This window comes from Rhamphochromis sp. 'chilingali' (assembly GCF_963969265.1).
Source record: "Rhamphochromis sp. 'chilingali' genome assembly, chromosome: 12".
In the NCBI taxonomy this organism is placed as follows: domain Eukaryota; kingdom Metazoa; phylum Chordata; class Actinopteri; order Cichliformes; family Cichlidae; genus Rhamphochromis; species Rhamphochromis sp. 'chilingali'.
The window spans coordinates 4,467,949-4,495,942 of record NC_137939.1 but is presented as its reverse complement, the minus strand read 5'-3'; the positions used below and the strand labels follow the sequence as shown (position 1 = coordinate 4,495,942).

Sequence of the window (27,994 nt, the reverse complement as noted above, 5' to 3'; positions counted from 1 at the left end):
TTAGAAGCTTGTATAGCTTAACATAAAAAAGGGAGACCATCGTTGTTAAAAAGTTGGGGGGGGGGGTCTACTTTTGCTAGCCAGACATCACTATTCACAGACTGAATTATGTTCTAAACCTCACTGTCTACGCTCATTTCTTTAATAACCGATACAGATAATTTTTTTATTGCTGTGTAAGGATTTCTGCTTTACAAAAATGGACTCTGCTCGTTTTAAATTGCAAGCAGTCCTCTGAAACTTGAGTAGTCTTCTCACCTACAGCCATGAATCTATTTAAGTTCTCAACCTCCAGTACACTGAAAGAGGTGTAAGCAAAAAAGCCATCAGGAGAGCTTCATCAGTTGCAAATCTTTATTTACTCTCTGTGCACTTTTGTGAGCCGGCTAGGAGATAGATTTTTCTGCATGAAGTATTTAATAGCTACAGAAGCTTCATCAGTATGTAGTCTGCAACTGCATCCAAATGCTTTAAGACAGCATCCACCCACCGGTCCTCCTCAGAAACTGCACCTCGGAGCGAGTGAGGAGCAGAGTGTCTGACGCAGCATGCGATCATTCACCTTGACTGCGTGAGCCACTCGCTTGGACTTGCCTCGGCGCAGCTGTCCGCACACACAGAGGCAGAGCACTCTGGCAGCCATGGTTTGAGTGGGACGTACTATCGATCCTGCTGAAATGATGGTTTCTAAAAGGGAGGCAGTAAGCATGTCTGCACGCCCCTCCTCCACTTTGGAGGGGCCCTGAGATATCACCGAGCTCAGCACATTGCACCATCACCGTATGGGGAAAATGGGATTTTCACAGGGAGACGAGCTGAGGGGAAGGTAATTCAAGTCGCCACGCTATGCTCCTCACCAAGGATGTAAAATGAGCCATGTTACCTTCAGACGCCTCACAGAGTGGACAAACAAGGTCATTTTAAAAAGTCCTATTAATTCCAGGCCTTGACATAGGCACAAGTTCTGAAGTTAACAAGGAAGTGAAGAAAAGGAAGATGGTTAATTAGCACTTTCATCCACGCAGCTTTTAGTGTGCAATCAGGACAAGCGCCACTGTGTGAATTATTATTCTGAATAAGGTGTAACTGATGTGGAGTTTTGTGCAGACTGTGCGATGCTCTAAACCTCATCCAGAAGGTGAGTATTCAGAGGATCCACTAGATGGCAACACTGTCCTTGTGTTTCCCAACATTTGCGCATATGTTTGCTCTGACTTTCACATTATTAGGAAATTCTGTGCAGGCTGTTATAGCAGGTCCGCTTCCACTCCATTCATAGGTGGCATGCACTGTACAGGAGCTTTTCAGAGATGTGAAGCTACTGCACCCTTTGCGTAGCAGATGACGGTTGTATGAAGAGCATACATGTCATGTTTGGTACAAATCAGTCATCACTCGACACACACGACTTTCCTTGGGGGGGGGGGGGGGGGGGGGTCAGTGTGTCAGTGAGTTGAGTATGATTTGCGACCTACTGAGCGACACTGACTGATGGCTCCGAGGACCGCAGCTTACCTCAAAATCATTAGCTCCTTTTTGAAGCTGTCCAAGTGAAAGACAGCCTGAAGGTCAAGGTGAAGAAGAAAATGCATCAGTATCATCATGACGGTCATATGGTGTCTGTGCATACTTACTAACTGTGTTAATCGCCATCACTGTTACATATCCACGCATAAGGACAAAATATTACATCATAATTAAGTTCAACGATACACAAGTGAACACAAAAGCAGAAATATCCTATTATTCGTGTTTGGTGTAGCCATTATAAAGAAGTATTTAGACTGAATATAAAACCTCCAGCACATACATGTGAAAAATATGCCTTTCTTTTTCTGAAAAGTCTATAACAGCAAATATAAGCTCTGAATTAACAATAAAGGACTTGTCTACCCTCCTTTTTTTCACTCTCTGTTTCTGTCTCCTCTTTATGTCGTTAATGCTTCTCTTTTTCCAACTTGGAACTCATAGCATGCCAGCTCCGGCACTGTATAGCTACACAGATAATGTGGATAATAACATAAAATGAAAAGAAAAGAAAAAAAAAAGACTAAGAAGATGAGCCTATAGAGAGTCTACAGCGCTCCTCTTGGCAAAGTAAATGTGTTTGGCACAACAAAGCATTCAGACCGTGATTCTGCTTAATAAAACACCCAAACAGGACAAGAAAAAACAATAAAAGTGAATAAACAGTTGATGTGTGGGGTCCTACTTGACTTCTTTAACACTGAAGGGTGAACTATACTGAAGTTAGCTTTATACTGGAACATTTCAGTAGGTTTTCCATTTACAGCAATGTGTAAATTTTGTTTTCAAGTCCATGATGAGGTGTATGATTGTTTAGTATCTACATATGGACTCACTGCCACTTTGTTAGGTACATGTTATTAGTACTGGATTGTTCTTCAGAGCTGCTTTACACCTGGTTTATGCTTCGGCAGGAAATCTACCTCATAAACTTCCATGTGTGATCACAATCATCTGTTGTCTACTTTTGGGAAACCTGGGTGAATTGTTGCTTCAGTTTTCTGTTCTTAGCTGACAGGATCTGCACCAGGTGTGGTGTTCTACTGCTGTAGCCCATCTGCTTTAAGGTCTGATGTGTTGTGTAAGATGCACTTCTGCACACCTTGGTTGTAATGAGTGGTTATATGATTTAATTTTCCCTTGCTATCATCTCAAACCAGTCTGACTATTGTACTCAACAAATATAGTTGCAAAGCTCGTGATGAGTGTAAATGCATTTGATAAATATTTTTATATTTGTACACATCTTTGACCACATGCACAAAAAATTAAAAATAATTTAACCCATGATACTGGACTGTAGGACCATTTAAAAAAATACATATATCTTCGGATTCATCTTATGAAAAATACACCTTTTCACTATCTTAAGACGCCAGAAAGGTTAGCATAACAAAACAGTTCTCTAGAAAGTGTTCATATCAGCAGTGAAATGTATTAGAATCTGATATTATAATTGGGTTTACATCTTCACTTCGGATTAAATATCGGCACCGCATATTATTTTTGATTTTTCGTGAATACATTTATGGCCTAAAGAAAATCAGCATAAACTGCATTACCAACACGAAGCCATCTTTGCTGTAGCTGCAGCCGCTCTGTGGGGAGGTCCTAATCTGGTCTAGCAGCTGGGAGCGTTTGACCACGTGACGCGAGAGCTGCTAGAGAGCAGCCATCACCATTTCACCTAATTCATGCCCAGCCTGGGAAAAAAGGTAAGAGCACAAGGAAGAGGAAAACTACGATGGAGTAGCTGAAGCCGTGCCTGGTCTCATCCACTGTGCTGCCGCCTCACAACTTAACAAGGTGTGTTTGCCGTGTGCTTTTCCTCTTGTGTTTTTGTGCTTACTGTGTCGAAACGTTTGTTTCGCTTCTAGTGTTTCTCTTTACATCACATTTAAATATCTGATATAAAAAAATAAAACAACGCCTGCAAAGCCTCCTCCCCCAGTTTAGACATAGCGACACAGTTTACTGGTTACTATCTTCGTCCCCCCCTTCTCTCTTTTATTAACATTAGCCATATTGTGTAGCTGCTTCAGCTAACGCCGACGGTTTTTGCTGTTTGTCGGATAACAAATGTTTCGCAGGCGGTCGAGTTTCAGGTAAACAAAGAAAAAAAAAAACCCCGAAGCTAAAGAAAGGCCAACCGTAAGAAACGGTTGACTCACGCGCTTCTTCTGTTTGTAGTTGCGCGTGGACGGTTCCACGAGCTCGGACCACACGGTCGCCAGGTCCATTTAAAACTATTAAGCCCAGGCTGCTTTTACGGTAGCTAGCATGGCAAAACTCTGAGGAATAAGTGTCCAGAAGGCCTACATACGCTCATTCACACCCTGCTGCTTCAGCTGCCAGCACGCTTTACTTTCACACAGTAAGTTTAGTTTTTATTCGGGCTGTTGTAGATGCGTGTTGGTACCAGTTTAGTCAAGGCCTGGAGGTAGAGGCACTATTGTTATACCTGGCTTCTCTTATGCTAATAGTCTGTCCTCAGTTTCAGAACGTGTGTGTGCTGTCTGTTTAAAGCTGTTTAGTTAGACATGAACCAATCAACAAAACCTGGATATTCTAACTTGAAAGGCGATCTTCATATGCCTGTGTAAGGTTGCATTAGCTATAGCGTTGTGCTAAATCGTGGTGATGACAAACTACAAAAAGTTAAAACTCAAAACAAAGCAGACTATATTAAATTCTTGAATGCACTCCTGTGCGACACAATGACTGTCTTTATTAAAGCTTGACCTGTATGTATTCAGGAAATCAGAAAAACAGGCTGTGGTTTAAGTTCAGGTGGGCCTGGTCTAAATTGAGCCTTACAATAGAAACAAGTGTCTTGATGCATGTTCAGTGATGTCCAGATGAACAGAATCAACTTTCCCGGATAGAAACAAATGTTTCCTTGGCTCAGGAAATCCGGCGAGGCCTGTCCTTCTGCATTTTAATCAGCTTCAAACCATTTGGGGGGCCCACGAACCCTAAACAAACCCAGGCTAGGATCCCAGCCCAAATACACCCCTCCACAAGCCGTCTTTTATACTCCCTGTGGGTATGTTTGTTTTGAAGTCCAAATGAAATCAGGGACGACTTCTTATTGTTCTTGCATTTTTGATTTGCCTGCTAATGTTGCATGCGGTGTAAGGTGGCCCTGTGCGGTGGGAGGGGGAGGGGGGGATGGTAAACTCCTGGCACAGAGAGTGTGCAAATTAACATGTTTCACTCTCCATGAATGCTGGACAGCCATCGAAAAAGAGATTGTTTACATTCAGATGCTGGCCACCCACTGCTTGCTTTTTCTTCCCCCCTTGCTTTCCAATCACTAAAGAGACATGACCCATTTAAATGGTTGTTTACTTGCATTAGAAGAAAGGCCAAAGCACTGCTCAATGAACTCTTGTCTACAATTCAATTAGAGTGGCCTTCCCTGCAGCACCATTTTCCACATTACACAATGCTCTCTACAGCTTTGCTGCAACATGGGCAGAAACGGGAAGCCCAGAAAGCTGCAGCTGTGACACCTGGGCCCACAAAAGTCACATATGTCTTTGGGATATTATTTCCAAACTAATCTTGCTACTGATTGCTTCTGGGCTTATTAAGGGAAACATGCTTCATGCTGTAAAAAGAAAAACTAGTATGAAAATTAAATTTGAAGACATAAATTCTTCATTTTTCTTTAACAGTAATGAGAAGGTAGTCCATCAGGCTTTTATTGTCCAGTTTCTCTGCTGAAACTATTTCTGCCTCAAAAGAGCTCCTGTCCAGCTGTGCTTCTCTAAAACTTTTTTTAAAACCAGACATTTTATTACAGCTTTTCCTGTTGCCCTCTGACTAGACAGCAATATAATAGGAAATGGCTGGAGTTTTTCCTGTCTTTTTTCCCCCTGTTTGTGGAGGTTGTGGGAATATTTCACTTTCACATTTGATGCGTCATGTTATCCTGTGGAGAATGCTGCTTTTTATGCTCTTTTAACATTTCCAAAGCCAGCACTATTAGAAGATTTAATCGCATTTGTAATGCCGCAGAGCAAAAACTCCTGTTGATTTTATTACATACATTTTGTTGCATTCAGGGTTGGCCTATCAGCCACTTGATAAATGGTCGAAATTGGCAACGTCAAGTTTTCGTGAGTTCTCAGATGTACTTTTCTTTTTCAAGAAATGTTGGTAAAGTAATGCATGAAATTGAGGACAACTAATCAAATAAGACTTGAATGTTTTTCATGTTGTTTGTGCAACGTAATCCCAAATTAAATTACTTAGCCAAAAGGAGAACACAATAACATGGGTGTTTACCACTTACACATGCAGAGCTATGTACACTGCATGGATCTGGAGCTATATTTTATCCAGACGGTTACATTTATGTGAAAAAATCTAGTTTTGTCGGTCTGCACAACCACATCGAGCCACAGGCATAGTCGGATTATGTGGTTGTTTTTCTACATCTATAATAAATGAATTCAGTTAAGCAAAAATTCAAAGCTGATTATCACAGTTTATCTGCTGCAGTGTGATGAACGTTGACTTCTGGGTAAAATAAAACTGAAGCATACATTTGTGCTCATATCAAAAAGAGTTTTAAGCAGACACATTCCTAATAGTATAAAGTGATAACACCAATAGGATAAATTTCCTGTCATGGATTTTATGGGATGCTGCCATCTCGCCCAAACCTATATAGCCATTTGTTTTATAAGACCCTGAAGATGGCATCTATAATCTGTCGGTTATTAAATGTTGAGCTGTAGCTGTCCAAACTGCCACTTTAACTAGGTCAGCCTATTCTCTGTGACGAGTCTAATCCATTATACAAAATCGTTTCAATCTAGCAAATACACTGTTGACTAAGTGATGAGAACTCGTTGGTCTTGTCTTTCTTGGCTGGCTCAGCATAAGAACTGAAACTGTTGAACTGGTTTAAATGGGGGGGGCGGGACTCTGCCTTGGTCTCACTGTATGAAAGCTGAAGAGTTTTAAGTTAAAGATAAATGAATGGCAGTGATGTCTTTTGTTAAGGTTGTAGAAATGTGGCTGTGGTCAACAGATGCCTGCTTCCTGTTGTATGATGATGTTATCTTGTACTTGGTTTTATATCTTTGGTCATATGACAGTGCCTTCTTTATGTTAAATGCAGTCAGTCATGAGAGCAAAGTCACTCTTGAGGGTACATAAGACTTGCTGTTTTCCTTATACGGATCCTGATGATGTTTTGTTTTATCTAATGCTGTCATTGTCTTAAACAGATTAGTTTGAACTTTGTTCTGCTTTCATTTCCTCTGACCTCATCAGGTTGGCTTCCAGCTCGTCATCTGGCCTTGGCTGTCTGCATCTAACAAAGCAAAAGGACAAACCTGCATCTTAGGTGACCGCAGGACACTGGAATAGAGGGTCTGTGGCTGATTACTCCCCCCATTAGTCTTTGAGGAAGCGGGGGGAGGAAGAGGAGGAAGAACGAGCTGCTATATCTACCTGTAGCATGGGGCAGAAAGTCCCAGGTGGCATTAAAACCATCGATATGCGGGATCCAGCATTCAGCCCCCTGAAGTTGGAGCTACAGGCCCTGAATCACACTAAGCCATCACGACTGGATCTGCTGCTGGACATGCCACCCGCGAGCCTGGACATCCAGGTCCAACACTCGTGGAACAATGATGACCGCTCCCTCAACGTCTTCGTCAAAGATGACAACAAGCTGGTGTTCCACCGGCACCCTGTTGCGCAGAGCACGGACGCCATCCGGGGCCGTGTTGGCTACACAAGGGGACTGCATGTGTGGGAGATAAGCTGGGCCATGCGCCAAAGGGGTACACACGCTGTGGTCGGAGTGGCTACAAGTGACGCACCTCTACACTCAGTGGGCTACACAGCTTTGGTAGGAAGTAATGCTGAATCCTGGGGCTGGGACCTGTGCAGGAGTAAACTCTACCACGATGGCAAAAATCACCCAGCAAAACCCTACCCGGCCTTCCTTGAACCAGACGACACCTTCATAATACCAGACTCTCTCTTAGTAGTCTTGGACATGGATGAGGGGACTCTTGGTTATATAGTAGATGGACATTATTTAGGGGTGGCATTCAGAGGACTTAAAGGCAGGAAGCTGTACCCTGTGGTGAGTGCTGTGTGGGGACACTGTGAAATACGAATCCGGTACATAAATGGACTTGATCGTAAGTATGAATTTTAAATTAAATATTACTCCCGTTCAGATTGTCTGTCATGTTCAGCTGTGTCATTGTGATCTCTTGTTTACTGAGCTCACCTAACCAGTGGGAGGATTTATTGATGCAATAAAAAGAGGTTTAACAGTTAGGGCTTGTCCCAGTGTCTAAACAGGCCATGTTACCAAAGAGTAGCATTACTGTATTTGTGTGGCTACCTCTCTAAATGTTATGTAAAACAGTACATATATCATTACACAGTGTGTTATCTTGCTGTTCAGTCCAGATTACTTAGAAATTTATATATAGATGCCTCTCTGGCTTAATTTGCCTGATATCAGACATAAAATGGAAGTTAAATCACTATTAAAGTCTGACATTGCATCCACTCTGGCAGCAATAGTAAATGTCTCAGTTTTGGTAAACAATTTTGGATCACTCTAAAGTAGAAATGTAATATATTTATATATAAGTATGTGGTGTCTCTCTCTCTCTCAGTCTTTGTCTACTTCAGAAGAGGCACAAGCGCAGGTTGTCTTCAAATCACAGGGCTGGTGTTTCAATTCCTGGTCCCTTTGTAGAAATACAGAATCATCCTTAGACAAGCCACCAATGTCAAGCTGCTCAAAGTATCAGGCCCTGCATGGCAGCTTCTCGACCATTAGTGTGATTAAAAAGTAGTTACCAGTAGTCAGCTATCACTAAAAAGGTGTGGTATATGCTTAGTTCATTCATTTATTGACTCTTTTTTTGTTTGTTCAAAAGAAGGAGAAAGATTTGTAAACACAAAGTGCAAACAAAAGCAGTCAAAGGTAACATTTTTTTCAAAGGTAACAAAAGCAAAGACAGGAGAGTGAGGACTTGTGAGACAACAAATAAAAAGTTTCAGAAGTTCACTTTAAGCAGTTCTTTGTTTCAAATGAACTTTGACCAAAATTAATTTTGTGACAAGTAAACTACATTTTGCCCTCTTCATGGCCAGATTTTAAAGAGACGGGCAAATAAAAACTTAATTCCAAGCGTATCATAAGCTACATGTTGCATTGTAAGAGGAAATCTGTTTTATATTAAAATTGCAGGTTTCTCAGGTTAATAGAGTGCATAGCAAACTCCTGTCAAGTCCCAGAGCTCTCTCCATCAAGTTAACATCTGAGGTTGCCTTTGTCTTACTTTCAGTTTTTAATCCTCCCTCTTTGCCAGCTCAGAATGGGGATTTTTTTTTTCTTCAATGTTTTTGGTTTGGTACATTTTCTGTAGGTATTCTAGTTGTTCCGCTGTCTGCCATTTCACCTACATGGGGAAACCTACTAATGGGTATCGGGGAAAATGACAACACTGTCTTCGTGTTTTGGTTGTTCTGTCTACTTCATTTTCTTGGTAAAGGTACCCTGTGTTAGGCTTTTCAGATTTAGTCATTTTTCTAATCCGCATTTCTCAATTATGGATTAATGGTTATGCCTGAATGAGCGAATGGTATCATATTTGACAAAATCAGTTTCTTATGTATCCCTTGTCTGAGGTGTTGTCTTGAGATTACCTCAGACAGCTGTGTCCTATGCTGAACTAGTGCATGAACAGACATGCTGCAAACTTCCCTTTCTTGTCATTGCCTGCACTTTGGCTTGCTTTTAATCAGAACCAGGTGATCCTTTATGTAAGTGTACAAAAAACAACATGCTAGTTGTCCCATCAGACAAATAATAAGAAATGACTCCAGTTGGATTAATCCCAGTTATTCCTTGGCTCATGAGGTTTCAGTGAGGAAAGATGGTGCTTATTGAAACATGTTGTACTACCCGGATGTCCCAAGTGTTCTGTGCTCATTAGATTTTTATGTTGAGCTCAGATCTCTTGACCTAGTTTCAGCCTGAATAAAAGAAACTGTCATATACATAAAAGCCTCTTTGAAGTTGATGATTTTTTTTTTTTTTTAACTGTTGTATTTGGAGCAGGGAGATCTCTAATCTTAAGTAGTCTTGTTAAACGCACTTGGTATCATTATATGTAGTTAATCTTGTGACTTGATCCAATGTGCAGAGCTGCCACAGCAGCTGAAGTCCACACTTTTTGTTGTCTCAAACAAGTCCAAACCTGGAGAAAATACGTATACTAGAGTTGCAAAGTTGAGATGAGATAGCCTTTATTTGTCAGTTGCAGGTCTTTTGCCCATCTGTTCCGCACATACACATTTTATGTTCTACATTTTAAAATATGACAAAAACTGTAGTGTACCAGTATTTGGCACTGAAGACTTTTGTCTTTTAAATAAACTGAGACGGCGTATATGTTGTTGCTCACGAAGTGAAATGTAGGCAGTAAAGTTAAATAACCTAGAATCTTTGTATCAGAAACTTCATTCTCCTGCTGCTACCTCCATTACTCTTAAAAAAAAACAAATAAACAAAAAAAAAACTGCCTGTATTACCAGGTGATTCTTATGGGACAGGCATGGTTGTGCATTGGTCATATGCAGTTTTGCATGCACTTATATATTGTAGCTGCTTACTGTCGTCAGAGGGCAGTGTCATAAATGTGGAACAACTTGTCTGTGGGCAACTCTTGTTTGCATCAGGCTTGCTGACAGATTCTTGACTTCTGCCTGCAGAAGTGGAATTGAGCTAGCCCTACAAAAGCCAAATATGTGATCAATAGATTTTGTTGTTTTTTTTAAAGGAATATTTTAGATGCATTATGGTGTACTCTACTATTTAACTTGTGTAAGCTGTCATATAAACAGCTGAACTGCATTTGCAGTGTTCTTTTGTCCATGGGGCATGTGTGGATCCCAGATGTGTTAATACTGTGTTAGAAATCATCCATTTTATTTCAGAGTGCATGTTTTGATGGTGTGAAGTGCCTTTGAATATCTCAAGCCTAAAAAACTTAAGCTCAAATGTGGAACATCATAATGACTGATGTATGGAGACATAATTAGTTTTTGAGGGGGAAGGTTAGAGCTCAAAATTTGGCTACAGTCCACTGAACCTGCTGCCTTCTCTAGAGCAGCAGCCTCCGGTTAAAACAATGTTATTGGACATGACACGATATGCACGCTGCCTTTTTGCTCGACTTATACATGCTCCTGAAATTAGCGTCTGTCTCTGCAAATGCATAATTTTAACTTTATCACCCTCTTTCTCTCCCCCAGCTGAACCGCTCTCTCTGATGGACCTGTGTAGGCGTTCAGTGAGGGTGGCATTAGGAAGAGAGCGTCTGAGTGAAATCCATAGACTACCCCTGCCAGCCTCTCTCAAGAACTACCTGCTCTACCAATGACGCCGCCGACAGTCACAACATTCTGAGCACACCCTCATTTCTTTGTTTCTCTGGGATCATTCTCGGGTTAAACCTGTTTGACAGCATTGCTCAAGCCTCCAGGACTGAATCAGCCTCATGATTCTATGAGTACGCTTCCATGTCAGTGGCTGGACTCCTTTTCAGTTTCTTATCTTGTTTTTAATGACTCTTTCTCAATTGTATTATCTAACTTTATCAAATCAGGAATCACTGAGCACTATGCACACGCTGATCCAGGCGATGCCCTGGCAGTCACCAGTTTGTAGGTTGCTGTGGTCAAGGTAGTTAAGTGGTCAGTACCTCTGCTGTGACCTCCAGACTTTCTGATTTATGCATTAATGGCTTGCAGGCTCAGAAATGTGATACGCTGTAGTACTAAAACACCTAGTGATGAATTGGCTCAGCAATGCATTGCCTGTATCTGACCACAAGGTGGCAGCACATATCAATCTGTAAAACAACTTAAATTGAGCATTATAACAGAATTGTTTTTAGAAATCAGAAGATTTTAAAAGTGGTAGTGGATTAGAAAAAGGAAAAAAAAAGTGCTCCAGACACAACACAGAAAAGAGATGCTTACCACTCCATAGAGAGCGTCTGTAGTGCAGTGCGGTTAGTGCACTGTGAGGCCCCTGAGCTGCTCTGACCTCTCACTGTGCTATCAGGTTTCTGTGATCTAAAAGGGCCGCATCACTAGCCATCAGGCATCCGACAGGAATGCGATCAGCAGTAATTTTAACAGAAATATAATGTCACTGTGATTATTTGTAGCATGCATCTGCAGGAATTGTTTTCTCAATAGAGTCACGTCTTTTTATCATTTATCACTCCTGCTTTCTTGTAGTGCAGTAGTTTTCAACCACATGCCGTTGAGGCCCAAGAGTTTTTTTGTTTTTGTTTTTTTTGGGTTTTTGTTTTTAAATCAGTCTCTTCATCGGATGACTTCACTGGTTTGCACAAATTAAGCCAGGTAATGGGGAAAACAAATGAAATAGCTACTTTAGTGTAACAGCTGACTGACTCTTGGGTCCCACTGGCTCATAGCTGAGAACCATTGATGTAGTGTTTGTGTTTATTACATTAAAAAAGAGGGGCAAGGGGAGTTTGAGGTAATGGGCTATGTAGATGCCTGAATTCACAAGCTAAAGTTTTAAGGCACTGTACTGAGATAAAAAATGACAATCTTCAACGTGCTGCACAAATGTAATAAAAGGTCAAATTGCCAACGCAAATATCATAGACCTGTTGTCGCTAGTATTTTTAAATGTGCAAATGTGACACACATTCAGGAAGCAGCTGAACGTGGACACACTTCACTTTTCCTTGCTTGCAGCTTCCTTTTTTATTTGTACTTCTTGTTGTAGATTTGTTTGTAAGTATCTATTAAAGATGATTTCAAATTATATAGTGTGCATTGTTTTAACTGCAGCCAAAGCAGTACAATCTCCTGTACTCTACAAACTCCCTGGCTGTGTTCACAGTATGGAAACTATATTAGAAGTACTGTAACTAATGGTCATTATTAGGTCTCTTTACTTTAATAATTCTTTCTTAAATTTTTTTTTTAATTTTTAAAAAAATTGTTTTTTTAAGAATGAGACCGTTTTAACACTTAGATGACAGAGTACTGAGATTTGCTGTCTCCAACTCATTTGATGGAGATTAACCATTAAAATAAAGGGAGCAGAGATGGTGTCATTATAAACTGAAGTAGAGTTGTTTAGTTATTCCTATCTAAAATATAATGGATTTGTAAATAAATCATTCAGTCATTTTGGAATAGCTTTGTCACTGGATGCTTAAGGAAAGAATAGGAAACAAACGGATGCTACATTACCATCATCCTCCCACACAGGTGTTTTCACTGTTTGGTCTCAGTGTGTGGAGCAGTGCGTGGGTGTGTCCACTGAGTCTATGTTTGTACCTGTTTTTCTGACATGAAACAGGTAATTGTGTTACTAATCACAATAATTAATGTTTTGTTCCTAAACAACAGAACCTTCATTTATGTCATTAATTAGGGTTTCTCTGTTTAATGTTAACATAGCTGCTGTGAATCCAATTACTGAAATGACTTGCAGATATGAAAGAACACTTATGTCCTCCCAGTTAGATTTGAGTATTCCATTGATCCTATACTTTTTATGCCTAGTAGGTAAAAATACTACAAGCGGCAAATTTGATTGTATTCTTATGTGCTGGCTTTCAGATGGGACTGATTTTAGTGAACAGGTAGGAAAACATGAGTGTATATAATGACAATAATGGCTGAATTCCATTTCGCTGATTCAGAGAGAAGTAGTTGTGTGTTGAGCTAATGTCACACTGCGATGGCTTCCTGGGAGACATGGATATCACGAGCCTTTATTAATGATATTAATTACAAATGACTGCATCAAGGCTAAAGATTAAGAGTATTTTTGTTTGTGTATTTCTTTGTTTTTGTCTTTGTTTTTGTGGCAGGAAGTGTTGCACTCTAGTACTAGGTAAACAGACTTTTGTGACCTCACTGGACCAGATGTGAAGTCTTATCAGCCGGATAAATGGAAATCACCTGTGTGGAACAACAAGAAAAACAAGTTTACTTGTGTAAGCTTTCAACAACGAGGCAATTCAAGATATGAGCTAAGATAAAAAAAAAGAGTGTTTAAAAAGTTTTTAATCTTGAAGTTAAACTGAAGATTAATAGTTAAATTAACATTGTACACTATGACAATCCAATGCTAGATAAGAAGAAGAAGGTTTGTTCTGCATAACCTGAGAGATCCAGAAACTGACTCATGGATTGTCTAAGTTCTTAGAAAACAGGATGCCATTATAAGGATCTGAGACACTGGCTCATGTGATCCACTGTCCTGTCTTTAGTGAGAATGCTGCCACAGCTCAACACTGGACTTTTGGTAGAATCCAGCTCATCCACACACACATACATACTGTATATCAGCGGTTTCCAACCTTTTTTGCGCCACGGACCGGTTTATTCCTGACAATATTTTCATGGACCAGCGTTTAAGGTGTCGCGGATAAATATAACAAAATAAAACTAGTACCGGTACCGAAAAAAAGAAAATTTATTCATAACACACGTGAAAAGACCCAGGAAAACAGAGTAAACGATAAAAACGATAACAAAATAATGCTGAAAACCGATAAAAACCCTGAAAACTATACATTTCACACCTGAGCCTCAACTCTCGCGGCCCGGTACCGGTCCGAGGCCCGGGGGTTGGGGACCGCTGCTGTATATGATAAACCATGGGGGACATCTTAAGCTTCTCCTAAAATTTGCATTTAAAGCTAAGTTACTGAGCTGATTTACTTGAAAGATTTTAGCCATACTATACAAAGACCATGGGGAACATTAGCTTTTACAAACTGGATCCTTTGACCCACAACTTTTAGGTACATAAATAGCACGAGGTCTTCTGAATGTCAGTGAGATGCAGAGCCACATTTTGTGGCTCCTGACACTGCATGTCCTACCACATTTCACAGCCTTTATTTTATTCCTCATATAATAAATACCAATTAAGAAATATATAGGTGCTGGTTTACAAGTTTAAAAAAAAGGTAAACAAACACACTCGGAGTGCTTTAAATGGTAATGGGTAAAACCAGTAAAGTCGGGAGCAGGCAGTGGTGGGATGGGTGTGGGTGGGATTTAACTTTCAAGACTGCATCAGTCTCCGAGGCCTGTGACCGTTTCTTTGACGCACAAACCGAGACCCTCCAGTGCATGAAGAGGTTTTAATTTAATTTAATTTTTTTTATACAGAACATACCTTATTAAGCAGCTCTTTTAGCAACAAAAGAAGACTGATTTGTGCTTAGAATGCTTAGAAATGCTAGAAATGTTAGTGTGATAGTGAACAACCTGTTTTAAAGATTAAAGTAAAATTGATTAGAAAAACCTGAAATAAAGAAATCAAAGCAAACATGGGTTTTATAGCTATGAACAGCCACACCAAATATGCATTTATTGCAACTGGTCACTTGATGTCAGCATTCGCAGTACTTAACTAACCATAAAAACAGTTGGTGGTTTTGATTTTTTTTTTTTAAAAACTTCTCTAATGAGACTCATTCTAATTCAAAGTATCAGATTGCACAACCCTTTTAAAACTACCTGTCAAAGTGGGTAGGCCAGAAGATGATTTATAGGACATGAAAGAGGAAAAACAAAACGCTCCTACGCAAGTGTGTTCCTGTGTTCCTGCACTTTGGACTGAATCTATGCTTGTGCAATGAAAACTGATTAATCTAACTTCTCTGGGCCCCAACTGTGAAACGGTAACAGACCTAAAAAAACTAAGGCTTTCCAATAAATTCAGCATAGTAAAAATATATTTGTCTGTGAAATTAGACGTAGGAAGTGACATGATCTCCAGGGCACCTTGTGCCAGAGGCTGCCTCATTTTCTTCCAATCAAAGTTAGCATGATTTGTTGATAACCCAAATGAAATAATAATACATATAAGTAAATAATAATAAGAAGACTAAAAAAACATGGAAATAGCAAGTATAAGCTAAGTTCCAGTGTCAGTGCTCTCACGTCAATAACAAAAACATGTCAATACAGGTTTGCAAAAGCAATTTAAAACATGACAAAATGTGCCAGTGAGTCTGGTTTGACGACGTTGCGGCAGAGAGACAAATGTTGTTGCACAGACAAACAGCCCGCAAGGTGCAAAACAAGGTTACAAACTCTCTCTGCTACCTGTCCTCAGTGTAAGAACAGCTGCAGTAAAGTATTACTGCACACTATAACATGGGTGGATGGCTCATGCCACAACGCTGCATATCTATAGTATACAGCCATTAAGTGATATTTTGTATTGAGTTAACTCAGAGGTCTTCCTGTTGATAAAGACTTGTTGTTTTTACTTTTTATATCCCTCTTTCCAGGCTCGTTACAGGCACATGTGCAGAAGCTTGAGGTAGCAAATGTTAGATAATTGGTCTGTGATATGTTTACAGATTAGCATGTTCGGTATTTCTGTCTTATGCCTTGCTTCTATACTGACTTTGATTCCTCTTTTTTTCAGAGCATACCTCCACCTATGCACCCACTAAAGAGTTGGTTTGAGTCATAAACTATAATTCCCCAATGAAGAGCAAAAGTAACACAAAAGTGTTTTTGTTGGAGTCAGGAGGCATCGATTTCTGCTGTTGATGCCAGTAGTAGGACCAGTACTTATGTAATAATAATTTGAATAATAATAACTTGAAACAAGCAAAGGCGCAGGGAGGGCGAACACATGGGCCTACGTCACGGACAACACCCACCAGCCCGCCCTCTGACGTCAGCACGATCGGCTCTTCAGGTCACCCTGTCGCTCCACTAAGCCTGTAGAGGGACGCAGGAAGACGAACAGGAACAGACTGGGAACATAAAACCATAGCAGTGTGTTCTCCTCGGTACAAGCGCGACTTTGTTCGAAAAAGTGATAAAAATATGTTGGACTTCTGAAAACAAAGAAAAATATGGCACAAAAAGACACGCTGCTGCATCTCTTCGCCGGGGGGTAAGTCTCATTAATGCTTTCGCTTCAAATTCACGGTATTAATAGCTCACATGTTAATACAACACGAGAAGCTTGGGCAACGTGTTACTTAATAGCTATATAACTACTTTAAACATGATTAATTTAAGGCATTTGTTATATGTGAGAGCCCACAGCCACAACATGCTGAAACAGAAACGGGAGCTAGCTCGTGTCTGTACTTCGTGACCATTTAATTATAGTCGGACACGTTTCTATTTTCACTTCAGCGGTGGGGCTTTTTGTGTCTTTTAGTAACTACATAAAAGAGGCGAGCAACGTTTGTGTTACCAATCCATATCTTAGACTAATAATCCAGGTAACGCCGCGGTGAACAATGAAACCCCCGGCTTTTATTCCCGTGGGTGAGCTAGCGTGCAGAAGTTTGCTAATGCCGGTTAGCTACCGTTAGTTAGCATTAGGATGTTAAAACGTTTGGAATTGTGGGATGTCGTAATATTTTTGAGGATGATAACATCGTGTTTAAAATTTTACACTGTGTAAAAACTAACATTGTGAAGCGTGTGTCGATATTGTGAAGTTGCGGCTATATGTAAGCGTGTCGTCGCGTTTGTGATGCCTGTGGTGCAGTCACGAGAGGAGAGCCTTTAGCTCTGTCATGTCCTTCTGTGCTATGTAATCCTGAAAAGCTGGACATACATCAATACTAGCGATGCCAGCACCAGCTGTTCAAATTCTGAGTATTTTTTTGTAATTAGGCTGATAATATTTAAGATTGAGAAGCCGTGTAGCATCGGCTTAGTGTTAAGGTCGCGTGTAACATCATTGGCTTGTTTTTTTAATGACGCCATTTTCCCCTTGAAATTGTTACGGCTGGCCTTAAGGGTATTTACTGATCTTGGCTTGTGAAATGCCCAGTGATACACATGTGGTCTTGAAAACACAATGAAAATTGAATTTACATTAGACATTATACATTAAAGTGGGGATGCCGGCTGAGCTTTTAAGCCAGCCTTTTCTGTTTAAAGTCGAGCTGGTAATATCAACTGTGCGCACTGTTCTATCCATTTCCCTGGGTGGCTCATCTTTGTGGTTATGATCGAAGCAGCTCTCCAACGCTTTATTTCAACAGGGTTGCGTGTATGTGTGTGTTTGTTGATTACGTAACGTCTACCTATGCAAGAGTAGATTTTTCTGTGCAACCCCAACAGGGGAGGATGAATGATTAGTGAACAGAGAATGCACAACTGGGTCAGGGGTTACTTTTGCTAAGATGTTTGACTCTGTCCTTCAGACACAGAGAAGCTTAATCTAATCTCTTCTAGACTTCTAAGCTTGTCAATGACAAGGTTACACGTTTAATAAAGCTGCACCAGAGAATGCTATAAAGACCTAAATAAATAGTTTGTGCAGAAATTAATGAGAATACTATGTGCACTTTTCCAAGTGTAATTAAACAGTCTGAGCTGTAAAACTCCTTTGCCAGATGTGTCGGGTTAACGCACAGTGTTTCCACAGCAGACTAAATGACCTGTTCTTTGACCGTAGATGTTCATTGCACTTGGCCCAGTAAGCTCTTAAGCTGTTTTTATTATAAAAACACTCTACTCAGTCAAAGTATGGCCAAAAAAAAATAGACTCTCACTACTCTAAGCAGGTTGGCTGTCATTTAATAGATGGACTGAGGAAGTATCACCTTCTCTGCTCTGCAAAATATTAAACGTCCTAAGGCCAATAATCCTGATTTTTCTATGTGCAGGTGTAGTGGTACAATGGGAGCCATCGTGACCTGTCCCCTGGAGGTGTTGAAGACACGGCTGCAGTCCTCAGGCTTCACCCTCCGGCCTGTCTTCCAGGTTCAACTTGGCACCCTGAGTGGCACGGGGGTTATCCGACCAGGGGGTGTCACACCTGGACTGCTGCAGGTCCTAAGGTAAGATGTTTGTGTTGTTGTCAGGCAAATGGAGCTGCAGCAACCTGTCTGAGCCATTCCCTGCGGCATTTGAATTTCCCTACCTGCAAATTAGGACAGTGTGTTCCTTTGTGACGCGTTGGGTACTTTATTATTATTTGTGTTGGCACACAACTGTTGTGTATTTAGGCTTGCCTGACCTGTCGATGTAAAGTGTTTGTGTGGTAATGTTTGAGTCAAATAGTTGTATAAACTCCTGTGAGGTTCTTATGTGGTCTGTGGAAGTGGGTTGGGAGGCTGTCATTTGCTTTCTGCTTTCGTAGTCTTAAAACGATGCCTCTAATCCTGTCCTATATTAAGTGGGGATTAGGGGCACTGTATCCTGCTCCTATCAACTCCATTTTACCAGCTTTTTGAAGAGACAGAACAGTCCTTTTCTATGAAGCTTTAAGATATGGATAAAACCAGTCTTTATGGCGTCCATTAAAGTGGTCCTTTAATGAATATGCTTGAGGCTGGGAAAGACTAGAAGCAGTTCCAGTGGGGAGGTTTTAACCACAGTGCCATCAACTTTATATAACACTCCGAGGACTGAACAGGTCGAGACTGGTGTCGGCCTCAGCAGTAGGCTATAAAAACTGCGTATTCTGTAAGACATAAACATCTCTTCTCACTGAGTAGAGGTTTTGAGTGTTAATGAGAGGAGTGGAATGCATGGACCCTGCTTGATTGACTAGGTTTACATTACAGAAAATAACCCACACTGAAGTTGTAGCCTCCCTCTTTGGTCAGTCCCACACAGAGTAGACTGTCACATAGAGATCAAATTTCCTTCAAAGAGTTTAAAAAAAACACTGGGAACACCGTCGACGTGACAAGTGAAACGCTGTCAGATGGACTGGGTTCAGTACCAGCTCAAGTGAACTGGGCTGGTGTAACACTCAGAGCGATTGCAGGATCACGATTGCAGCTATCAGATTAAATCCCCTAATAGAACCTGGAACAACCCTGCACAGACACTTGCTGCAGCAAATATGGAGACAGTTTAACATGTGTGGCAGTGCAAGGTTTTTTTTTGTTTTTTTTTTAAAGGTCATTCAATAAATCTGTCTTTAATGTCTGGTGGTCCTTTGCTTCTGTTTTAGATCCATTCTTGAAAAAGAGGGACCAAGATCTCTTTTCCGTGGACTGGGTCCGAACCTTGTGGGTGTTGCCCCTTCAAGGTACAATGAATTCAATGTTAACCGTTCACATGTTAGTGGCTCTTTTTCTTTTTCATCTGTCACCACATTCTTTCCATTTTTTTATTTTATTTTAAAGTCTCAACAAAAAGTTTCTGTATTAGTGATACTTCCTGTTGGCAGCTAAACGCACAATGAGATGTTTTCTTTTTCAGAAACAATAAACAAAGCAGAGGAAGTAAAATGGAGCAATTATTTCTGAGTTTGCAGTTTTTAATGAGCATAGACACTTCAGAGTGTTTTAAACCACAACTTCTAACCAAAAACAAAAAGGAGGAGACCCTGCTTATGTTTCTCTTCTCGTGGTTGAAAACAAACTGTCTATAAACAGGAAGCCGTTATCATGCCAACAACTTCCGAGTCTGTCTGCCCCCTGCCTCGGTTTCGTGACTGAGCTGTTTTGCTCATCTGGGCGGGCTGCCTATACATTAGTAATTGTTTAAACTCTAGATAAATGGGCTTCTGTGAATGAGGTTTGGTATTAACAGATGCTGTGGCGAGAATATGTTGATATTGTTGGCTGTGAAACAACATGCCATTTGTTCTATTTTTAGTGTCAGCAAAGAGTCAGTACTTCTTCCTGTTTCCCCGGAGCTGATAGTGTTGAATGTAAACTTTGCTACACAACAGCAATAAAAGTGTGAAATGAATCGTCATAATACTTATGCCCTAAAAGCCGATTAGACTTTGGGACTATGTTAAAGTGAAAAAGGTTATTGATTAGTACAGGTACTTTTCCCTGTTGGTTAATTAGTAACCACAGGATTATCCTTTGGTCAGTAGTTCCACTGTCTCTCCACTCTTCAGGCCAGCTGATATTCAGAGCAGCTCTGTGGGCATATGTTGTGCTCAGTGCTTATTCAGCTCGTTCTGGTGCAATGACTGTGTGTTCCAGAAGCCAAGCAGAGAGGGCAGGGAACAGATTGCTCTGGATGCGCACTGTCAAAGGCTCACAGCAGCCTGAATGGAGTCATTACATAATTGTTATGAAACCACATTTACTTTTCTTAAAAAAAGGCATCCATAAATAAGCACGTTGATGCCTCTGTGCAGAGTTCTTAACAGTCTGTGTTTCTGTGTTTTTTAGAGCCATCTACTTTGCTGCATACTCGAAATCTAAAGAGCTGTTCAATGGGCTGTTTGTCCCTAATAGTGGATTGGTACACATGTCATCTGCTGGTGTTGCAGGTGAGACTTCTAAATTTGACATGCGTGTCATTAACATTAGTAAAATGTAACGCACTTCAGTTCTGTGCAAAAATGTTATCACTTATATTTGTATATCATGTGGACAGCTTCATCATTGGCTGCTGTTATGGGATCACTTTCATATATTATTGTCCAGGGATAATACTGAATATCCTCATTTTGCTCCTATTTTCAGCTTTTGTTACCAACTCTCTGATGAACCCCATCTGGATGGTCAAGACCAGGATGCAGCTGGAGAAAAAGTAGGTGTACAGTTCATTTCTTCTATCTCGTATGTATAAGATTTATTTAGTTTTTCTTTAGACACCGTAGTGTTCAGTTTCAGATCTGTGTAAAACGGTCTGGCCTATTCCAGAGTCTCAGTGGGTATGAATGTACTCCATATACCGTGACCTTAACAGAAACCTTTAAATTGAGCCTACCTTCTTGGTACTGTCCTTGGGTTCTGCAGTGCACGAGGCTGAGTGTGTGACCCAGCTCCATAAATACACACTGCTGACGCACTGACCTGCACGCAGAAGAGGAGTCCATATTTGCATTGCCAAGTACAGGGCAGTAGTATCATGTGAGGTCACAGGAGCAGGTCTGTTCAGGCTGTCTTTGAAGAGAAAACTCATATCTTGTAACACAAAGAGCAGCTTGTTGAAGGAGGGTTTAATAACTTAAAGCAACATTCAGTCAAGGTTAGACCAGCTGCTTGTTCATCCCAATAAGGAAACTCGATGATGCTTCAGTGTACAGTTGACTAAGCATTCACACAATAAGAAAATTGTTCTTTTGTAACTTTACATTATGACTTCAACTTTTTATTTATTCCAGTTCTTGGCCTCTGGTGTCTTGTGATACTTGTAACGGATGACTAAAAAAACCATGATTGTTCCATTAACCCCTTCACCACATGTGATTTTTGTCACTAATGAGCATGTCTTAACTTTTCAGAGCCAGAGGAGAGAAGAAGATGAATGCACTGCAGTGTGCTCGATATGTTTACAAAACAGAGGGAGTCCGGGGCTTCTACCGTGGCCTGACTGCGTCCTACGCTGGCATTTCAGAAACAATGATCTGCTTCCTCATCTATGAGACACTGAAGAAACAACTCGCCAAGAGGCAGTTCAGCTCGCCTAACGGTGAAAAGGAGAAAGGAGCGTCAGACTTCCTCAGCCTCATGATGGCAGCTGCTTTTTCAAAGGGTTGTGCATCCTGCATAGCCTACCCACACGGTAAACACACACACACCCACACCCATTGTTTACCTATTACAACATAACTAACGTCAGAGAAGAGGAAACTTAATAGTTAACCTTTTCCAATTCTTCTTGTGTGTCCCCACAGAGGTCATTCGGACAAGGCTGCGCGAGGAAGGCAGCAAGTACAAGTATTTTTTCCAGACAGGGAGGTTAATAGCAGTGGAAGAAGGCTATGCAGCTTTTTATAGAGGACTCGTTCCACAGCTAATTAGGCAAATCCCTAACACAGCCATCGTCCTCTCCACATATGAACTCATTGTCCATCTGCTGGGAGACTCCAAGTAAAGACATGTTTGAAACTGGGGATTTTCCTGACGAACTGTGGATGTCACGCAGAACCCAAAGCACACTGGGCCTATAGACTTTTGAAAATGCAGCACATAGTTTTTTTTTGATGTGGTGCTACAAAGACTCTCAAGATGGAGCTAAAGCAGGTTGTACTGTCGTCCAAAGAGCTAAACACAACATTTTATTGACATATTGTTAGCTTGTTAAAAATACACAAGAGGTCATGGTACTCATTGAACCTCCAAACCTGTGGAAAAAGGTCATCTTCTCTGAGGACTAACTTTAAGTTAATTAAATTATTTTTGTTCTGTTATTGTTTTTGGATCGTGTTTGTTTCCTTGTATCAGTGGAAATTCCACCAGCATGCACGATTTGACAGGTTTGAAGGAATATTATTGAGAAGCACTGAAAAGTGCAGTTCTAGATTATTTTCGGTTCTTGTTATACTTTGCCACAATCTGCTGGGTTTAAAGTTTAAGTTAACAGAGAAATGTATCATATTTTTTCATTAAGTCTGTATATGTGTAATATATTAACTGTATGTTTTCTTTTGTGGAAAAGAGAAAATAGGCACCTTTTGCAATATAATGAAAACATGGATGGTTAGTTGACCAGTGGCTCAATAAAATGCATCAGTTGGCTGACAAAATAGTTGTGTTGTAAAAATCTGCCTTATCTGTTAACGAGGATAAAGCATGAAGTATGAGCATTTTTCTGCGCAACGATACAAAAAAATCCCTCAAACTAAGTGGACTGAACGAGGCACTGAGCCGACTACGAGTAAACACGAAAGTGTCGCTTTATTTAGTCTACCCTGTGTGCGATCATCTTGTGTTTTATTGTCTACGTGTCTGAGTAAAGCCTGATGTTGTGTATGTGTTCATCCATAACAATGGCCAAAAAAGCGTCACTGGTGTTGACTAATCAGCCAGTGAGACTGTTCTGTGTGATGATAGATCTAAGCAGTGGTTCTCAAACTGTGATGGGGAACAAATGCGAGTGGGTACACAGAGAACCTGGGGAGAAATAAACAAGTTTGTTTTTAATTCAATCTGGGCAGTTTTTACATTTTAGGTTTTTTTTTAATTGTTATTGACTGCCAAAAATTCTAGTGTGTGAACAGAACAAGTTTGAGAACCACCAGTTTAGGGGAAGTCTGCATGCATGTGGTTTTTGGGTTTTTTGTTCTAGTTTAGTTCCCAGAGTGTGTTTGCTTGTTTCACTTTTGAAGGTGTTTAGTTTTATTTATTTTTATATTATAAAAATGAGAGCGTTTAACGAGCATGTTAAAGACATTCAGAACAGATGTTGAAACACAAATAAAGCACTACTTAAAGACAGTGAAATTTAAGTCATGTACACATCAAGATGTTTACCACAGCCTCATTGGGCTGGATAAATAAATTGACCAAAGAGAGAAATTCATGTCATCAAACTATAGCTTTTATTTAATTTCAGAGAACTCAAATTGGATTTTTAGTAAAAGTACATTCAGTGTAAAAGCAGAGCAGATGTTTGTGGGTTCAGGCTGATCACTGCTCCAGGGAATGGGAAATATCCAGTAGAAAACATGGGTAACGTATTAGCTGCAGGTGTACGAGTACCTATTTTGGAAACTGCAGTGTAACAGAAATGGCCACCATTTTTGTAAACAGGACACAGATCAGAGAAGTTGTGAAATACTTAATAGCCATCAGCTGTGAGCAGCCTGCTTGTTACGGCTGGTATGATGATGGTACTGCACTCTGGTCACAGAATTATCAGTGACTGCGAAGTTCAAGCCTAGTGCCTAAAAGAGTTCAACTTTTAATTGAAAAATAACCATCAGGGTTAGTTTAAGGCCAGAATGACTGAGCTGGTGGTTGCTGCAGTCCCTCTACATATGTGAGAGACAGACATTTCCAGCAGAGCTTTTACAACTATTGACTTTTTTAAGAGTCAGCTTAATGTGTGAAACGTGTGTGCTCCTTCCCCATACATCACCCATTATCATGAGATATCATTTCCAAAAAATGGCATGTTTATTATTGAATAATAACAGGCTTTTATATCTCTTTATCAACATAGACAAAGGGTATTGTTTCAAAATGAAAGCAAATATTGACTTACCTTACCTTTTTATTTTTAGAGTCCACACAGGCTTCAAAAATAATTGAGTAAGGTGGCCTTGACTGCCATGTTGCATTTGGACTACATGACAACTGCCATCGCAAATTCTTGATTGGATGAAGTTCATTTCAAGGTCATTTTAAGCCTCTACAAGTAGTTTTGGTTCTGCTTTGGCATTAGCTCTGTTTATATCTGCATGTGCTGGGATGGGGTTGTCATGTGTGGGGGACAAAACCACAGCCTCATCATCTAAGACATCTCGTCAAATGAAAGAAAAATGCCATAAAAGCAGGTATTTGTTAGTCACACGTTTTGGGAAACCATCTGAGTGCTCAGTGGTGAATCATCAAGAACTTGTCCTTTCTGCTGCATTTTGTTTTAGTTGATTCACTCACATGGCCCTCTCCAACCAGCACAAACAGGTTTCTGACCAAAGGACTGCGGCTAAGGCTGTCATGTGGAATTCCCATTCTAGGAAACGTATACAGGGTGTGACTTCCTGATAGGTCACCCTTTTATAAAGGCTTTAAAAACTGTTTTTATATTTACTAGTAAAGCCCTTGGTAACTCACGATTATTTAAGTTAATATTTAAATTTGAGAGAGAGGGAGTTGCTCTAGCTCTGTTTTGCATTTTATCTCTCAAATACACAGAGCAATGAAAAAGTATTTTCTCCCTTCCTGATTTCTTTAAAAATCTTTCTCACAATTAACAAATTTTAATATTAGTAAAAAATAAGCAGAGTAAATAGAAAACGTAGTGTGCAACCTGACAACGTGATGCAGATCTCCCAAAGCAACATATCATATATCATATAAAAATGATAAAATCTGATTGAGTTGCTTTGCAATGACCTTAAACAGGTCTTCATGCTCGAAAACTGTCCAGTGAGGCTGAATTAAAACAACTGCAAAGATCCACAGTGATGTGAAAAACAAATACTTGATTGCAGTTCTTGCTCCCATGGGTGCCAAACTGTTATTAGACTTAGGGAACAATTATTTTTATTTCACACAGGGCCAGGTAGGTTTGCATTTCTTTTTTTCCCCCCTTAATAAATGAAACCATCATCTAAAAACTACATTTTGGATTTACTCTGGTTATCTTTGTCTAATACTACAATTTGTTTCGTGATCTGAAACAAGAGGCCAAATACTGTTTCACATCATTATATATACACACAAGAGGTAAGAGACTGTCAACAACATGTCAAACTTAGACGCAGATGAGCTACAGCAGCAGCAGACCACACTGGGTGCCACTCCTGTCAGCTAATTAACAGGAAACTAAGGCTACAGTTTGCATGGACTCTCTAAATTGGTACAACAGAAGACTGGAAACCTGAAAATCTGCTGTCACATTAAACCAAATTTTGTGTTTTGTATGTACTGTGATAGTACAGAGCCTGGCATTTCCAGGTATCTCTACAGCTATGAGTGGGTGGTTTGATCCAAATATCCATAGTATCAATATCAACATGGGCATTGCAACTAGATCGTTACACATTCACACACACTTCAATTTCAAAATGAAGGGAGATGCCTGCTGTGCTCTATTGTGTTTTGTAGTGTGCGATCATATGACTCAACAGTGCTGAGCAGACAGTGAGTGAGAGCATGATGGCAGGAAAAAAAGGAGACTCCTGTGGAATTATTTTGTGGCTGTAAATGAAAACACAGCAGACAGTGATGCGTGCAGGAAGGATTTTTTCTGCTATGACAACATTTTATACAAACATGAAAAACTGTGAAAATAAGAACTCGGAGCAGAAAACAGAAAATGAAGAGACGAGGAGGAAAAATACCCTTAGCACACTGGCACTGTCCTTCCAGAGAGGAAACGAAGATCCAGGAAACTTATAGCTGTGGTCAGAAGTTTGCATATTCTCATGAGCATGAATATCATGTTAATTTTGGGCTTTTAATGATTTCTTTGAACTGTTTTTTTCCAGGGTGGAATGATTGTACAGCAAACATCTTTAATGACTTTAAAAAACATGAACTGGGTGCAAAGTACAAATTAATTTGGAATTTTCTCCAAAGTATACATACAGGCTCAAGTATATACATACATTCCCACTAATAGTGTGTGAATGTGTGTGTGAATGGGTGGATGACTGGATATGTAAAGCGCTTTGGGGTCCTTAGGGACTAGTAAAGCGCTATATAAATACAGGCCATTTACCATTTTTACCATTTAATATTTAGTTGACATGTTGCACCTCAACCAGATTCATTTTGTAGTCACCAACAAGCTTCTGCCATACTTTTGGCTTGATAATTGATTGCTCTTATTGGCAGAATTGGTAGAGTTTATTTGAACTGGTTGGTTTCCTGGAACAGACTCTGCTTTTAAGTGTAGTCCATATATTTTTTAACAAGGTTGAGGTCGAAGCTTGGGAAGGTCAGTCTAAAAGCTTCATGTTAACCTGCGTCAGCCTTTCCAAAACCAGTTTTGATGTGTGTTTGGGAATTTGGAGGTAGTCGTCCTCCATCATTCTATCCACATTGTCCAATTTACCAGTCCCACTGGCAGCAAAACAGCCGCAGAGCACGATGCTACCACCACCGTGCTTGACAAATGATACAATGTTCTTATGTTTGAAAGCCTCACCTTTACCTTACATATTTTTTTTAATTGTGGCCAAATAATTTTTGTCAGCAAATTTCAGTGGCGCTTGAAGGCATCAATTTGGAGCAGGTGATCCTTTTTTCTTCTCAGCAAAGTGAAACTTTCTTCACTGTGGACAGAGACTTCTGGTGTTCCAGCAATTTCCAGTTCATGGCAGGATTGAGCTTTGGTTGTTCCTGAACATCCTAACCAATTTCCTTTCATCTGAGGGTGACAGTTAGGGCCTTCTTCCAGAACTTGGCAACGTGGTGACACATCTGAATAACTTGTACTTATGCACAGTTTTTTTGAACTGATGACCTTAGAATCTGCAGTTGTTTGGAAATGACTCCAAGAGACCTTCCCAACATATGTAAATCTATAATTCCTTGGACTTTGCCATTGTTCTCAATATTGGTCAGTCCAGTGACTGACCATTTGTAGTAAATCCTAATCACTAACAATAATATAATAACGCTTGGTCTTGTCAATTCAAAAGACACTGTAGAACCTTCAGCACCACTTATTAAAAGACTTAAGTGAGTAATGTACATATTAAAATCTGCTTGTACATTTTGGACCCTTAAAGATGAAAGAAAATCCAAAATAAAATCAAACGTGTGCACTCAATTCTGGTTTTTAAAGTAAAGTAATGGTGTATGCTGCACAATCAATCCATCCTGGAAAAAAGAACAGGGATGAATGCCCATTATGACTGTTAAATCAATGGGAAAGCAAAAATCCAAATATGTAGTGGTCATTAAAACGTATTGATTTTTAGCATATTAGTGATGCATTCATGCTATAAATCCTGACACCGTGCTTTACCCCACAAATTCCGCCTGCATAAGTTAAAAGTATCGGTATCTGTACTTGGTGATAATGGTTT

General features: G+C 40.1%; 2 protein-coding genes across 4 annotated transcripts; both read left to right on the top strand.

Annotated features, from left to right (window-relative positions):
* Positions 1-3,168: 3,168 nt before the first annotated feature.
* spsb1 (splA/ryanodine receptor domain and SOCS box containing 1) lies at positions 3,169-11,889 on the top strand. 2 transcript variants are annotated; one of them, XM_080898154.1, is made up of 3 exons: positions 3,169-3,333; positions 6,817-7,697; positions 10,837-11,889. In XM_080898154.1, the coding sequence occupies exons 2-3, from the start codon at positions 7,004-7,006 to the stop codon at positions 10,962-10,964; spliced, it is 822 nt and encodes a 273-aa protein (XP_080754280.1). In that variant the 5' UTR covers positions 3,169-3,333; positions 6,817-7,003; the 3' UTR covers positions 10,965-11,889. The 2 variants fall into 2 exon arrangements, with proteins under 2 accessions (XP_080754280.1, XP_080754281.1); XM_080898155.1 differs by lacking the exon at positions 3,169-3,333 and adding an exon at positions 3,717-3,901.
* A 4,431-nt stretch (positions 11,890-16,320) lies between these two features.
* On the top strand, positions 16,321-22,892 carry slc25a33 (solute carrier family 25 member 33). 2 transcript variants are annotated; one of them, XM_080899686.1, is made up of 7 exons: positions 16,321-16,510; positions 18,249-18,422; positions 19,547-19,624; positions 20,730-20,830; positions 21,027-21,093; positions 21,791-22,071; positions 22,184-22,892. In XM_080899686.1, exons 1-7 carry the CDS (start codon positions 16,470-16,472, stop codon positions 22,381-22,383), a joined length of 942 nt encoding a protein of 313 aa, XP_080755812.1. In that variant the 5' UTR covers positions 16,321-16,469; the 3' UTR covers positions 22,384-22,892. The 2 variants fall into 2 exon arrangements, with proteins under 2 accessions (XP_080755812.1, XP_080755813.1); XM_080899687.1 differs by lacking the exon at positions 16,321-16,510 and adding an exon at positions 16,685-16,799.
* The last annotated feature ends 5,102 nt before the right edge of the window (positions 22,893-27,994 follow it).

What these genes read in the sequence shown, in the direction of transcription:
- spsb1 (XM_080898154.1), top strand. Translation starts at nt 7,004, where the DNA reads ATGGGGCAGAAAGTCCCAGGTGGCATTAAAACCATCGATATGCGGGAT. An exon ending in GTACATAAATGGACTTGATC is followed by an intron (nt 7,698 to 10,836) that starts GTAAGTATGAAT and finishes TCTCTCCCCCAG; the next exon opens with CTGAACCGCTCTCTCTGATG.
- slc25a33 (XM_080899686.1), top strand. Translation starts at nt 16,470, where the DNA reads ATGGCACAAAAAGACACGCTGCTGCATCTCTTCGCCGGGGG. An exon ending in GTGGGTGTTGCCCCTTCAAG is followed by an intron (nt 19,625 to 20,729) that starts GTACAATGAATT and finishes TGTGTTTTTTAG; the next exon opens with AGCCATCTACTTTGCTGCAT. An exon ending in CTGCATAGCCTACCCACACG is followed by an intron (nt 22,072 to 22,183) that starts GTAAACACACAC and finishes GTGTCCCCACAG; the next exon opens with AGGTCATTCGGACAAGGCTG.